This window comes from Salvia splendens, chromosome 10 (assembly GCF_004379255.2).
Source record: "Salvia splendens isolate huo1 chromosome 10, SspV2, whole genome shotgun sequence".
NCBI lineage: Eukaryota > Viridiplantae > Streptophyta > Magnoliopsida > Lamiales > Lamiaceae > Salvia > Salvia splendens.
In genome coordinates this window covers 16,538,960-16,555,104 of record NC_056041.1, presented here as the reverse complement: position 1 = coordinate 16,555,104, position 16,145 = coordinate 16,538,960, and the positions used below count along the sequence as shown (strand labels likewise).

Here is a 16,145-nt window from a genome sequence, read left to right as displayed (position 1 = left end):
CTATTTCATACTCATTTCACACACAAACACACATCTATTCCTCTCAAATCCTCTCTATTTCCACTCCAATTTTCATCTCAAACCAACTCTGTTTTTCTTCTCCCAAATTTAATCAAATTAATGGATCATTTTGAGCAAATGCGTCAAATAACGGAACAATCACTTGAAAAAGATCGACGTCGGGAGGCAGAGGAAGCCGCGCCGCCCCAACGACGCTCCCGGACGTACATCCATCGTAACCGGGAGGAAGCCGCCACAAGGTTAGTACGCGACTACTTCTGCGATAACCCGGTTTGGGGAGATACCTACTTTTGTTGCCGTTTCCGCATGGGGAAACCACTATTTCCCCACATCGCGAATACTTTGGCAGCTCGGGAAGAGTTCTTCCGGGAAGGGTTCGACGCGGTCGGCCGTCCCAGCCACACAACGCTGCAAAAATGTACTGCAGCAATCCGTCAGCTTGCGACTGGACAGACGGCCGACATGTTCGACGAATACCTCCACATTGGAGACAGCACTTGGCGAATGTGCTTGCTCCAATTCTGCAAAGGCGTCCGGGCAGCCTTCACCGACGAATTTCTCCGGAAGGCAAGCACGACAGATTGCCAGTTCCTGCTCGACCTGCACGAACAAGTGCACGGGTTCCCCGGGATGCTTGGTAGCGTCGATTGCATGCACTGGCAATGGAAGAATTGCCCGGTTGCGTGGAGGGGATCCTACACGAGCGGCCACAAAGGTACCCACCCAACCGTTATACTCGAGGCCGTTGCCGACTACCGGCTATGATTGTCCAAGACGAAGGACCCGAGGCGGGAAATTGGTTCGACCCCGAATCCCCCGGAAGCTCAACCGCAAGTAGTCCGCCGCGAAGTGGAGTGCATCCGTCTATACAAGAACGGTTGTCTATTCGGGCAAGGACACGCGACTATAGAGCCCACACCCAACTCCAAGAGGATCTAATTGAGCACATTTAGGAAAACTTTGGCGGAGGAAATTAAATTATGTAGTTTTAATTTTTTTAGGATTTGTATTTATGTTTTTTTTAATTTTTTACGAATTTTATGTTGTAATGTTATTTTATTGTTACTGAACTGTGTTTTTTATTAATTGAATTTGTTGGAAAAAATAAAAAAAAATGAAATTGAATGAATAGTAATTTAAGGGACGGGGGGTTGCAGGTTCCGTCCCTTAGTTAAGGGATGAAGTAAAAAAGTATACTGGGGGCCCGCAAATAGTATTTTAAGGAACGGTTAAGGGACAGTATAGTGACAGCGTTATGGATGATGGCCTTATACTCTAGGAAGAAATATTTCATAGTACACCTGATACGAAGACGACACTTTAGTAAATTTAGGTTTCTCGTAGTACTTTTTAAATCATGTTTATTGAATCAGTGTGATACCAATTTGAAGTACACAAGAATTGATGAGTCTTTACAACTACTCTAGTCTCTAGTCAATATCATCTTTGAATTGAAAATTGGCAAAAAACTTATGAGCTTTAAATATTTAGAGTAAATACCAGTACTACTAAGTAGTATCACACTACGACTTAGTGTTCAATGTATGCAATCGATTATGTTCTAACTTAACCGTAATTGCAAAACAATATTACTACCTTATATTTTGGAAAAATAATATTACTAGTATAGCATCCACAATAGTGGAGCCCAAGTCCAAGGCCAAGCCACCAAACTTGGCCGGGCAAAAAAAAAACTTGTTCACACAATAGTGGACAAGCCCAAACAACAAATTTTTGTTTTTTTTCATTTTTGCTTATATTTTAATTTAACTAGGATAAAAATTATCAAACTATAATAAATAAATAAAAAAATTGCATAATTTAATAAAAACCAAATTCAAACCAAATCTTCATTGTATTATATAGATAGGGGAAAATTATACAAAGAAAATTTTATAAAAACACTAAAAATGAAATGAAAAATTAGGGTTGTTATTTGTGTGGAATGAAAAATGGGTGGAATGGAGTATATATAAGAATTTTTGAAAAATATTAAAAAATGGAGTTGGGCGGGCACCGCGGCTCTCGGCCGCCACAATAGAGCGCCGCGGTCCCGCGCCCAAACGCCCCAGCTAGGCCACCTGTGTGGCGCTCCCTTGGGCGACCCCCCCTCCTGCCGCGGCTCTGTGTGGCGCCAGCAATAGGGAGTCGTGGCTCCCCTATTGTGGACACTCTAAAAGAATTCAAAGTGACCAGACCATGATGTGTCATGCTAAAATGTGACATTTTTTATGTGTCGATAATATGTAACTTTCTACAAAAAAATATATAGTAATAAATTACAATCGGGTTAAAAATGATATTTCAATTCGGTGTTTTAGTAATTTTACATTTACTTATGAATTAAAATGTAATATAGAATAATTATCCTACGCAAACACTTCCGTCATTTCCCCCGATCCGCTTTCGTCATTCTCTTACAAGGCATAGCGTAACAATTCTTCGTTGTCTCGCATATAGAAAAGAGTCGTAACTGCTCTACACAAACACTTTCTTTATTTTCCAATAACATTGTGTCACAACTCTTCGCTTTTTCTCACCTCCCATTTTGATTTCGTATATTTCATCACTATGTTTGCCCCAAAACTCTCTTTTTGCTTTTAATTTTGATTGCTTTCGCACTATTAAATTTGAATTGCAATTTTATTTCATAGAAATTGAGTTGTGTAGATCATTAGGAGAGCTTGCGATGTAGGGAACGATAGTAAAGACTTGAAAAAGAGATTGGGCTCGAAAAGACCATAATCTATTTATTCATTTCAGATATTGACATAATTTTTTGAAAATTTTAGATATTTTTCTGCAATTATATTTACATTGAGATATATCCGTTGTTAGTAATTTTGGTTGAGAAAACAAATGATACCCTCACAAAATACAAAAATGTTAGGGAAGGAGGTTATGGTATAGTCAAACTGAATTTGGATTGTAGTTGAAATTCTATTAAATTAAATTTGAAGTTATAGTACTAGTATAATGTAATTTCAGAATCTTTGTTTAGTAAATCAGAAATTAAGTGAAAGTTGTCATTGACTGTTAATTAAATATTTATATTATTTTTTATTTATATTATTTTTTATTTATATTATTTTTTATGCTAGATATTTTTTGAATTGATATTGTGAGTGTATGTATTGTATATGAAATGTTAGGATTTAGGTGCACGTAGTGTATGTATACTATATTGCGCGTCTAATTTGTACGCGTGCAATGTGAGAGTTTCATTTCATTAAATATAAAGTGATTAAATTAGTTATAATTGATTTAAGTAGTAGTACTACTAAGTACTTACTCCCATTGTCCATGATAGTTATTATTTTTTCTGGATTGTCGTAAAATAGTTGCATAATTTCTTTTATTTTGCAATGATGTTATTTGCTCTCTTATTTTTTCCATCTCATAGTAATTGAGACACTTCATTTTTGTATGTGTTTTTAAAAAAATGATAATAAATGTTGAGTAACGCGAGAGAAAAGTCCTTATTTAAATTATTTATTACTACCCCGTCCACAAAAAATAGACTAATTTTACTATTTTGTGTTGTTCACCAAAATTAGAACAATTTCTAAATATGGAAAATTTTAAACATTTAAATACTACTCCCTCTGTCTTACTATAAGTAAGACATTTCTTTTCGGCCGTTGCTTTGCGAAGATAATAAAGTAATAAATAGTTAAAGTGTAGAGAAAGTAAAGTAAAAGAGAAAATAATATTAAACATTATTCTCTTACTTTATCTTTTCTTTGTTCTAACTAACAACAACCGAAAAGAATCACTTTACTTATAGTGGGACGAAGGGAGTACTATAATATGGACCCTCAATTCACTAAGAGCATCCGCAGCGGTGCTCGCTGGGACAGACGGCGTCCGTGCCGCTGGCGCGGCACCGCTGTCGCTGCTGCAGCACTCCCGCCGCTGGCACGGGGCTGCTCGATGCATCGAGCACGTCCGTGCCGCTGAGCAGGCTACGTGGCGCGTTTGTATTGGCCAACGGATTGTCCGTTGGAAATTCATTTTTTTTTAAAAAAATTGAAAATAATACCAAAAATTTTAAAAAAAAATCAGATTCCCAAAAATATTGCCGTTTTATTACAGTTGTGTCATCCGACAACTTGCTACTAGGCAAACAGCTGACCTCTTCGACGAGTATTTGCATGTCTGTGAGTCAACTGGAATCCTATGCCTTAAAAATTTTTGCGACGGCGTTCGTTCTACTTTAGGTTAGGAATTCCTTCGGGCACCCACCACTGATGATTGTCAACGGTTGCTTCGTCTTCACGAAACAGTCCACTGTATTCCCGGTATGCTTGACAGCATTGACTGCATGCATTGGAAGTGGAAGAATTGCCCGACTGCTTGGAGGGGGCAACACTTAAGCGGCCACAAAGGCGGTGGCCCAACACTTATCCTTGAAGCGGTCGCTGACTACCGCCTATGGATTTGGTATGCATATTTCGGTATTGCCGGATCCTACAACGACTTGAACGTGTTCTATTCTTCACTACTCTTCAATAATGTTTTGAATGGTGTAGCACCGACGATCGACTTCACCGTCAACGGAAATGCATACCACATAGGTTACTATCTCGCCGATGGTATCTACCCAAGGTGGTCGACTTTCGTGAAGATGTTCAGCAATCCGCAAGACCCGAGACGGGTTCTTTTTGCGCAGCGTCAAGAGTCTGCTCGGAAAGACGTCGAAAGAGCTTTTGGGGTCCTTCAAGGCCGATTCAACATTGTGAAGGCCCCATCTCGTCTGTGGTACGTTAAGAATATCGCCGACATCATGTATGCGTGTATTATCTTGCACAACATGATTATAGCTAACGAAGGACCGAGGGCGGCTAACTTTTACGACGAGGATGAAGCCGGAAGCTCAACCGCGAGGTCTCCCCCACGCCGAGGTGTGCATACGACGGTGGGCGAGCGGATCGAAACAAGAAACACAATGCGCGATACCCGAACCCACACTGAGCTACAAGAAGACCTAATCAAACACATTTGGGCGAAATTCGGCCACGAGTTGTGGTTTTTTTAATTTTATGAATTTAATTATGTAATTTTTAATTTTTAGGATTTTAATTATGTAATTTTTAATTTTTAGGATTTTAATTATGTAATTTTTAATTTTTAGGATTTTAATTTTGTAATTTTTAATTTTTTTGTAATTTGTAATAGTATTCTGGGTATTTTAATGCATTTCAATATTGTGGAAATGTTTTTTTTAAATTGAATAATAGAATTGTGGGACCCTTGAGCATGTCCTTGCGGAAGAGCATGGATGTGGTGTTGTGCTCTTGCCTAAGAGCAGGGAGTAAAAAAGTAATAAAAGTGGGTCTGGGCCCACATCCGTGCTCTTTGGCAAGAGTACGAATGTGGATTCTCTAACTATTTCTCTTTTACTTTTTTTCTCTCTCTTAATTTAATAATTGCATATTAAAATTTGTGTTATATATAACTATATTTATTTTTTATGGACGGAGATAGTATTATTATTATTTTTTAAATGTCTCACTTCTTATGGAATGAAAGGAGCAATAACTTTTTCCCTCTCATCCACGAAGAAAAGAAAGAAGCCCGCAGGGGCGTAGCGCAGTTGGCAACGGAGGGGCAGATCTTGCTGCAATGAGTCTGGGTTCGAATCTCACTACTGTCGTGTAGTTACTTCCATCTCTCAGACACAAGTGTGAGGCCTTGGGAGATGTGCTTCTGGCAGCCAGTGGGTTAGGGTCTCCCCTTAACGAGTTACTGCGTACCCTGATTGAATCCCCTCACATAGAAAGATAGAAAGAAGAAAGAAGAAAGAAAATACAATGACTAAGTAAGAGCAATTAAAATAGATACACACGCACAAAAATCAGAAGAGAAAAAGCATCAACAACAGTAACCTTAATAAAAGCTGAAAAGAAGAAAACAAGATCCACCTCGATCACCCCTCCCCAAACCCACCCCCACCCCCACCAACAAACATTTCTCTCTCTAATCTGCTCTATCTCTATCTACTTGAAGATCTTCACCCAATTTTGCAGATTTGTGAGCTCCAAGATTCAACTTTTATCTTGAATTAGAAAAGCAATGAGGGAAGAAGACTCAAACTGGTTCTCAAAATGGGAGGAGGAGCTCCCCTCCCCAGAGGATCTGATGCCCCTCTCCCAATCCCTAATCACCCCCGATCTCGCCCTCGCCTTCAACATCCCCACCCGCCGCCACCACAACGCCCCCTCCCCTCCCCCCCCTCGCAACTCCTCCGCCGAATTCGACTCCCCGGAGGTCAGCGCCGCCGCCCCCGCCGCCTCCGACGAGCCCGCCCGAACCCTCAAGCGCCCCCGCCTCGTCTGGACCCCGCAGCTCCACAAGCGCTTCGTCGACGCCGTCGCCCACCTCGGCATCAAGAACGCCGTCCCCAAGACCATTATGCAGCTCATGAGCGTCGACGGCCTCACCCGCGAGAATGTCGCCAGCCACCTCCAGAAGTACCGCCTCTACCTCAAGCGGATGCAGACCATCTCCGCTGGCGGCTCCGCCTCCGCCGCCGGCGCCGGTGACCCCGCCACCGACCACCTCTTCGCCAGCTCCCCCGTCCCCCCTCACTTCCTCCACCCCGTCGCCCGCGCCGCCGCCGCCTCCGACCACTACCTCCCCTTCCACCAGATGGCCGTCGTCGCTCCGCCGCCGCCCCACCTCCACACCCACCACCAGCAGCAGTTTAGGCATTTCGGAAACTCTCCTCCGAATGGCCAATTCGATCATCCGTACATGAGGCAGGTGCAGAGGGTGGGGGCGCCGCTGCACGGCGCGGCGGTGGTGCCGCCCTATGTTGAGGATTTGGAGTCGTCTACTCCCGCGAGCGGCCGGAAAGTCCTCACCTTGTTCCCCACTGGAGATGATTGAGGAAATTGGGATTCTTCTTCTCTTCTCTTCTCTTTTCCCTTTTGTGAAAATCATGTGATGATTGAATGCTTAAATTACACTCTTTGATTTTTTTTTCCTTGCCAATTAATTTGGTGTTCATTTTTAGGCCTTTCATGCTTTGTTTAAAATGATTTCCCACTTGATTTAGCTGTTAGTTACTTATTGCATAATGTAGGTTCCATTTTGTCAATAATTCAGTTTTATGAACTACTACTAAAGTTGAATCCCTAAATCATAAAAAAGGGGCTTTTTTGCTTACATTTGGTGTTGGAAGATGTTTTTTCTGATGAAATCTTGCTATGATTAGGCTAGATAACTCAATAACTCTTACCAGGGCATGGTAGTTGATTTCACTGCATCTGTATCTGATTCGCCTTCATTTTCCTCGTCTGATTGTGAACACGTATGATGTTGTTGTAGCAAAGCATGAACTGCAGCATCTACATGTATCCTGCCATTGATTGTTGATAATCCTCTCTGCTCCAATCTTTGTTGCTTCGCTTCTAGCTTATGATGAGCTTGCTTATAAGTCTGCTTTGTTAGAATGAATCACCTTACTTATTTGACTGTATGATTTTGCTTGCTGATGTGCAAGATTCTTAGATGAATCCTCTTCTATTTAAATGAAAAGATGAATTATGTGATCTGACTATTTTGTTCATTATCCAGCTTGTAAATTGCTTCAAGATAGACTTCCTGAGTAGTGATCTAGGGAAACCACTACTTAAATGCATAACTAGAGAACACGAATTTAGTTCACTATAAGAGCAATTTAGTTCACTATAAAAAGTGATTTAGTTCACTACAGGAAGGAGGGAACCAAAACGCCTTTACAGTGAACTAAATACTTCACTATAATGGTGTTTTGGTTCACTCCTTCCTGTAGTGAACTAAATCCCTCTTATAGTGAACTAAATCACTAATATAGTGAACTAGATCATTTTGATCCAATGACTGAGATTTGTTCTCTAGTTATACACTTAATATTAGTTATACTTTGATCATCTCCCTAGACTTCCTATATTCATTACTCTCTTAATCTATGCTTCTGAATAAACCCTGCTCCTATATAGAAGAGACAACAAGTGTATATGGGTATCCAATTGAACTATACGGGCATTGGTGATGATGAAATACGAGAAGTGGAGTTTTGACAGATAATATTTCGAAAACCATAACTCTATCAAGGACAATGGATCCAATCGATCCATGCCTTTGAGTAAACTCTGGCCTTGTACAGAGACAAGACGAGCATGGAATGTCTCCAACGCTATGTTGCCTCTTATAAAGTGGTATGTGCTTTGGTGATAATGAAATATGAGATGTTAGTATCATGATAGTTTTGATAAATAGAGAACTATCAATGACAATGGATCTAATCGATCCATTCCTTTAAGTAAACTCTGCTCTTCTACAGGGACGGCGAGCGTGGAATCTCCAACGCTACGTCGTCTTTTTCAAGTACTACTACTATATGAAGTAGTAGTATTAGCATATAATAGTACCCTTTTTTAGACAGCTTCAAATTGCCATATTGTATGGTATAATGTCTATTGCTGATAAGGAAATAAGTACAAGATCCAAAATCCTGATAGATTGTGATGAAAATGAGACTTACACCCTATGTTCGGCAATAGGAGCCTCGTTTTTCTGTTTTCACAATGTAAAAAAATATAGAATCTGAGCAATTTATTGATCGAGTATCCAAATATATCAAAAAGTAAAATCCAGCGGAGAATGTGAAGTTGTATCCAGTAAAGGTAAGTAGATGTTTGTTTAAATAAAAACTATATACGACCGGCATGATTATTGGTTCGAGTTACTTCACCAAACACATCCCATCTGCTGCGCACTTATTTTTATTTTATTTAATCCACCAATTAAAATATAACGACATAAGTGCAATTTCAAACCAGGTTCGCCACTCCGACCACACGTTGTACATATCTTTTAAATTGTATGCAAATAATTACACAATTTTACAACCAACTATGTAGTACATATTATTGTCCTAAAAAACTACTGCATAATTATGGAAAATCTGGATTTCAGTCGCATTTTTTGTTGGAAATATTGCAGTCTTTACACGGGCAACTCTTTCTATTACAAAAGAACAAAAACTAGAAGGTAAATGTAACAATATAAATTACAATGAAAGTAAAGAGATGCAAACTATAGTATTCTTCAAGTCGAGTTGAGGTGACCCTCTCTCCGCAAGACGAAATACGCCCCGGTTAGTGCTCACGGATTGGCGTAATGTCCTTAAAGATGAAACGACTTTCCTCCTATCGAGTTGAAGCACCTCAAACTCGTAGGCTCCGGCGAACTTGAATTGGAAGCGAGAACCGAGCAATGCAATGTTCCTAAGATGCACACTAGAATGTAGATACTAGAGAGAGTAGAGAAAATATTTGTTGTTGGTGTCTTCCATCTCTCAAATCTACACCTATTTATAGGAGAGGAGTGACCATATGAAAGGTCATGATATTAAGGCACCTCATAAACATTTTTGAAGTTACACCATATTGAAGGCCAAAGGAATTAAGGAAATGAAAGGCTTAATCCTTTCTTATTTCCACGCGTTTACAACATTTTTTAATTAACATATTGTCACACTTCGTTTCTGACAATGAACATAAGGATCTGGTTTCGTAACTTGTGCTTCATGCATGTATTTAATAAACTAGTATATTAGACAGATTAGAAGAGTTTTTGTTGATTTCTCACCATTCAAAGAAACATTTTAGAAGCATGGAGTTGTGGTGATCTTGAGGTCAGGGGTTCAAACTTCACCACTTGCTGGGAGACTTTCGGCCTTAATCCACAAATCCGGTCGAGCAGAATTAATCGGATTCGCCAAAGGCGGGCTCAGTACACTTGTGATCAAACCAAAAAAAAGAAAGAAACAATTTAGATTTTTTGCACCCTATTTCTCGGCATATCCTTAGGTTGGAAGCTTATCTTTTTCTAAACACGCCAGTCAACGTAGGTGGCTAATTACATTTACTCCATAATAATTTAAATTCAAGATAAAGGGACCATAATATCAACATTTGGACTATAATTTAAAAGTAACCATGATACGGAGTATTATTCATGCAGAGGCATGCTACTTTTGTTGAATCATATCTAGTGGAGTACCACAATTGTATTTACCAAGGTACAATGTAATAAAACGATCATATTTTGTGACAAGAAAATCCGATAAAATCATCTGTTGGCCTAATTTGAATATAATCTTATAGTAGTAACTATTAACTGTATTATACAATTACTAATTATTCATGCAGAGTTCGGATATGTTACAGTTTGTTGAAAGATAGAAGTCTCATTGTAAAGGAAGTTGGTGCAATGCAACAGAAAAAAGACTTTCATGAAGACACTCGACCCCGTCTCTACAAATCTGGCAACGCACAATACAACACCGATGAATTTATCGAAATAAGAAATATCTGAGATTTGGTCTCTCCCGATGCACATATTAACTTGGTAAAATACTTAAGTTTTCTGCTACAACCTTACAACAAATGGAGAAGAATCAACACAAGGAAACTAAATCACAGGACAAAGTTCAATTGTTGTTCAACACTAAAACCTAAATGAGTTCTCTCCCTATGGTTCCCCAGCCAAATTCCAACTGTCATCGATGGTTCTGTGAGTAATCGAAACTCAGAGGCTGCTGGCAGAAGGGAGCCTGGTATATACAAATGAATTAGTCATATATGTTTCAAAAATAATAGACAAGAGGAGCAGAAGCCTACCTGAAAAAAGCCATGTCTAAGTTGATCATATGATTGTGCATACATCATGGACTGAGTTGGCCATTGCACATACAAGGCATCAGTAGAAGCGGGATTTAACCCCATGGCACAGTAAGGCCCCATCACATGGTTTCCATAGTTTAAAGAACCTTGAGGTGCTGCCATCTGACCATGATGGGGAAATACAGAATCATAATGGACAAACGGAGGCTGGAATTTCTGCATATTGAAAGCTCCTGGGTTGAAACTCTGGTTGTTCGGGAGGCTCCTAACATATCTGTATCATGTATGACAAAGTTAAAATGTAACAGTCAAGGTTTGCATTGACAATCTGTTTAGCAGTGAAACAGGAAGCTTCTAGAGAGAAAATCAACAATAATATCTTCTGGCCAATAACTACCAATAACAAATTACCTGTCATAACTGCGATCATAATCAGGGTCGGTTCGGTCCTTTTCCCTGTCCCTAAGAATGGCTACTCTAGAAGAATTACCTACTTCCCTGAAGAAGGGGCTTCTATCCATATCAATAGCAAGGTTTCTAGAAACTTCATTCTCATTTATAATCGAATTCCTTCCATCAGAAGCAACCTGGAAAGATGTATCTTCTGACTCGGAACTACTTGGACTGCTAAATATACGAGCCCTTGCTCTGTCGTACTCCTCCTTCCTCTCTTCCACGGATCTCACCGGACTTCGTTTAAGCCCCAGTTCATTGGAATTATTTGAGGAGCCTTTAGGTCTTGGTCGTATGACAATCTTGAGTTGATCAAGTTTATCATTTTCTGACTTTTTAGCTAGTACATCAGATAAGCAAACAGCAGGAGACTTACTCTCTGCTTTCTTTATAACCAGAATCCGGATTCCTTGGCCATCCACAGAACTATCCAGAACCATAGTCTGCAAACCATAGTGTTGGGCAACCCGGTGAGCAGCAAGACGAAGGTATGAAGTTGGGAAATGCGGAAACTCAAACTGCTGAATATCAGAACTCTGCAGGAACTTCTGTATATCAAGCTCCATTCGTAGAACTGAAATTCATGTCCACAAAATTATTATCATATACTGGTGTTGATCAAAAGTTCAAGCAAAAGGAAAAGCCATAATACCATAGTGATGACTGCATATTCATACTTGCTATTGCAGTAGAAGGAAGGATATTATCTATACAATAGAAAAGCTACATGCGATTGAAATTAAGCCAATACCAAGAGTTTATCTGCTACAAGCCTATAATGGGCCTGCAGTTCCCCAGATTACCTGCAACATGATTTCCATCAACTTCTATTAAGTAGAAACGGGACCTTATATTGATGAAAATATAGCAATTTTACTCCTATAGTTCCTCTTTTGTGACATAATTACTGGAAAGTCTTCTAAGATTGTAAAGTAGCTTCAACTCTAGTCTTGGACATTTAGTTCAACTGTTCAAGTGTATCTATGGAGATCCTAGAACAGATCTTCTCGCTCTGAATTCGGAAAACAAATTGGCTTGTATCATAATTTCACATAAACCAAAAACATATATATATTGTTACAAAACCAAGGTTGAAGATTCTCTATACGCCACTATCGGTGTGAGTTTTCGCTTTTAATATCCTTTTCTTTATTTTGTTTAACTTTTATTTTATTCAGTTTTAATATCTCTTTTCTTAATCCTTCTATCACTTTTAATGTCTGTTCTTTTTTTCTTGATAAATGATCAGATATTTAAAGACCATGTCACGGTGGACTTGAACCCGAGACCATTGGCATCAGACATCAACCACAGAAATTCAATTCATCAATTTAAGCCCTATATCTATCTTTATAAGTTTTAAAGTTGAATTGTTTCAGAAGATCCTCAAATTTATATGTTAGTATGTTTTAGCTGTCAATAAGTACAAATTTCTTTACAAAACCAACTAAGAAAGAAATCTCAAGGCAAACAGACAAGCTAATTAGTTCTAGCAATTCATTCAGATTCCATACTTATACCATACAAGATTCAGAATGGGATAATCCTAATTTACTATTTCAGCTCAATTTAACTCAAAACTCAGATTTCTAAACCCAGATCTGCATCAATTTGGAACTAAGTTCTCCTACTAAAACGGATTCAACAAAGTTACCTCATATACATGGCTCATGTATCCTAAATAGATCTTAGTCGCAACTACATATACAAATATGCAAACATCCCCAAAGCACAACCAAAAGCATAATAAATAAGACAAAAAACAAAGCATAATTGATTCAATTGAAAGAAAAAGGGAGGCAGGCCCTAACTAGTTAGCCGATGACGAGGGTTCTGGAGAGCCTCGACGAGGAACGGATCCACCATCGAAACGTAGGGCGGCAGCGCCTGGTGCTCGTCATCAACCGCCTTCTGCTCCGATTCAGCCGCCGATTGCGAAGTCAAATCCATAATCCCAAAAATCTACAGAAAAATTGTTGAAAACTACCTAGATTATGGTAGAGATAGACGAGAATTTAGTAATAAAAGAACATACGGTGACTCCTCCGGCGCGCAGCGAGGGGAGAGAGAGAAGGAAGAAAAAATTGAAACCCTTTTCTCGAATTTTCCCTTTGGGTAATTTCCTTCCCACCAATGGAAGAGAGTGGGAATGGAGAATAATGGGGCGGATTTATATGGAATTTTTCTGCTGCGTGTTTTGGGGTTTGGATTTCGCTTTAGGTTTTATTTATAAATCTAATTTTTGACTAAAGTGTTGGGCTTTATGGGCAGCGCTCCAAGCATCCGCGCCCGTCTCGGCTGACGTCTGACCGGTGTACCGGACGTCCGCTATTGTGCAAAGGTAACGCGGATACAGACGTCCGCTGCAGACACCGGAGTTCCGTGGCGATGTCCATACGGACGTCCGCCATTGCGTTGACCACACGGACGTCCGCGCGGACCTCCCGACTATTTTATTTTATTTTTTTCGAAAATTCTATAAATACGGCTCGTCGAATTTCATTTCATTCGCCACACTTGTATTAACGAGTATCTGTCTCTCTAAATATTTTTCTTTCGAAGATAAATGGAGCACCACGATAGTGATTCCCCCGCCACGAGCGAGCCACATGGACCGATCTTTCCCGTTGGCGGAAGTACCCCAATGTCCGCCACGATGTCCGGAATGGCGGGGATGATGCCCCAACCCCAAATGACCGCGGGGATGATGCCTGGGTACTACAACATGTACCCGCCTTGGTAAGACATGATACCCCAAATGCCCGGGGTGAGTGCCGGAATGACCCCAATGCCGGGGATGATGCTCGTAATGCCGGGGATGATGCCGCCCCAGATGCCCGGGATGATGATGCCGAGGATGATGCAGGGCTCGCATGTCGCTGCGGGGGAGTATGCAGGGGGTCCCCCAATCATCGGTGGACAATGTCTATCGCCCCTATATGGATTTACTGTCGACGGAAAACCCCCTGAGTACTCCTCTCAAGACTCAGTTCACCTCCATCGAGAAGGAGTTGGGACTATATCCGATCCGGGATTTTCCCACAGACGTACCAACCGCGACAGGGAGGAGGGGGAGGACAGGGAGAGGGAGGGACGGGGGACGAGGCACTACCTCGCCTGTGGCGGGATACGATGGTGAGGCGGTGGCCGCTGAGGTGGGGGAGGGATCCAGCAGGAAAAAGAGGACCGTCTGGAGCACAGAGGAGTGCATCACGCTTGCGAAGGCGTGGATCAGTATAGTGGAGGATCCATATATCGGGGCTAACCAACATATCGACAGGATGTGGTGGCGCATTAGCCAAAGCTACCTCCAATTCAAACTGCCAGAGGGGAAGCCTCACAACGGAGAGCAATGCCGGAAACAGTGGGTGTTGAACCTGGCGACTCAGCCGATTCGTCGGCATTTACACAAACAACCTCCGCTCGGCAACCAGCGGCATGTCTGCCGAGGATGTGAAGCTTCTGTCTCACCATCAGTTCATGACGTTGCGGAGGGCTTCAGGGAATTCAAATATTGGGAGGTGTATCTTGTGGTGCAGTCTTCGACCAAGTTTACTGCGGGTGTTGAATCTGGCTGGCCGAAGCGGATGAAGATCAGCGCCTCCGGGGAGTACAGTAGCAGTGCTGGTTCCCACGAACTCCCCCCCGCCGAGGCAGAGTTCCCGATACCTTCATTGTCGGCCCGCCGCCGTCGCCCGGTGGGGCAAAAGTCTGCGGAGCGGATGGCGAGTGGAAGCGCCAGCGGGTCCGTCGAGGCCCAATCGGCAGCTCCTACCCAAAACGATCCCGAGCTCCCCTCACTCGCCCGCGTCGCATAACATGAAACCCTATTACGTGCAATGGTTGAATGGCGGACATCGACCGATCGCCATTACATGTCGTCGCTGAAGGATATCATCAATAGTATGCGGCGCGATTTGGGGTTGGGAGACATGGCGGAGAGTGGCGACGAGGGGACTACCGGCAGGGACGACAAGGGTACTGGCGGCGAGGAATCCGAGGAGTGAGACGGCGGTTTTTTTTAACTACCTAAATTTTTTTAATAATTATGTACGTTTTTTTTGTACTATGTATGTTTTTTTTAAAATAAAGTGGTTGCAATTTCTCAGTATTTGTGTCGAAATTTTAATTCCGTAAATTGTTTAATTTTGTAAATTGTTTAATTTGGTGAATTTGTGAATTTGTAAATTTTTATTATTGTGGGAAGTCCGTCGGGATGTCTGCCATTGTGCAGTGGGATGTCCTTATGACGTGGTAGTGCAGTGGGAAGTCCTTATGACGTGGCAGAAGGTGTTTTTGGGATGTCCGCGGGGATGTCTGCCGGGACATCCGCACCACTGGGGATGCTCTTAATGGATGATTTTTATTTTTTTTAATAATAATTGGATTTTGTTTAATTGGAATATATTTTGAATGGTGAAAAATACAACGAATTTGGTATCCCACGATGAAGGAATATACTTAATTTAAGATCTGAAATCAATATTAACAATTAATTCACTGTATATGATTGATGATATTACGAATGGTTTTTTTTTTCTTTCAGCTTTGCCGTCAATCAATTGTGCAGAGTGTCATGGGACATGTGATCATATTAGTAACTAAATGTTTAGTACTTATAACATAAAAAATGATAGATTTTTTTTCGGTAATGGTAATAAGAATACTGATATTGGTATGTATCGATAACAATATTTGTGTACATAATAAATGATTAGGTTTGATGGACATAAAATAATACTAGGAATTATGACATTTCCTTCCTCCATAAAAATAGACATTTTTTTGGATTATACGTATGAGTTTTAATATATTATTGATAATATAGAAGAAGTAGAAAGAAAAATGATTAAAGTATTATATTTTATTAAAAAAAATATTCAAAACAGAAGTGAACTATTTTATTGAAATGGACTAGAATAAAAATAGTTGACACAGGAAGTATAGGTTAATTGCAAGAATGATATACTAGTATAATATAAATGATAATGATAT

The 16,145-nt window shown here is 40.6% G+C and overlaps 2 protein-coding genes across 4 annotated transcripts; one reads left to right on the top strand and one right to left on the bottom strand.

The window, feature by feature from the left end:
- Positions 1-5,965: 5,965 nt before the first annotated feature.
- LOC121750286 (transcription factor MYBC1-like) lies at positions 5,966-7,191 on the top strand. The gene has a single exon (XM_042144803.1). It carries the CDS (start codon positions 6,097-6,099, stop codon positions 6,910-6,912), a length of 816 nt encoding a protein of 271 aa, XP_042000737.1. The 5' UTR covers positions 5,966-6,096; the 3' UTR covers positions 6,913-7,191.
- Positions 7,192-10,365: 3,174 nt separating this feature from the next.
- On the bottom strand, positions 10,366-13,359 carry LOC121753280 (R3H domain-containing protein 2-like). 3 transcript variants are annotated; one of them, XM_042148520.1, is made up of 5 exons: positions 13,186-13,359; positions 12,962-13,112; positions 11,109-11,724; positions 10,695-10,971; positions 10,366-10,627 (listed from the first exon to the last, which is right to left on the bottom strand). In XM_042148520.1, the coding sequence occupies exons 2-5, from the start codon at positions 13,098-13,100 to the stop codon at positions 10,574-10,576; spliced, it is 1,086 nt and encodes a 361-aa protein (XP_042004454.1). In that variant the 5' UTR covers positions 13,101-13,112; positions 13,186-13,359; the 3' UTR covers positions 10,366-10,573. The 3 variants fall into 3 exon arrangements, with proteins under 3 accessions (XP_042004454.1, XP_042004455.1, XP_042004456.1); XM_042148521.1 differs by having other exon boundaries at positions 12,962-13,061; XM_042148522.1 differs by lacking the exon at positions 13,186-13,359 and adding an exon at positions 11,902-11,953 and having other exon boundaries at positions 12,962-13,096.
- Between the last annotated feature and the right edge of the window lie 2,786 nt (positions 13,360-16,145).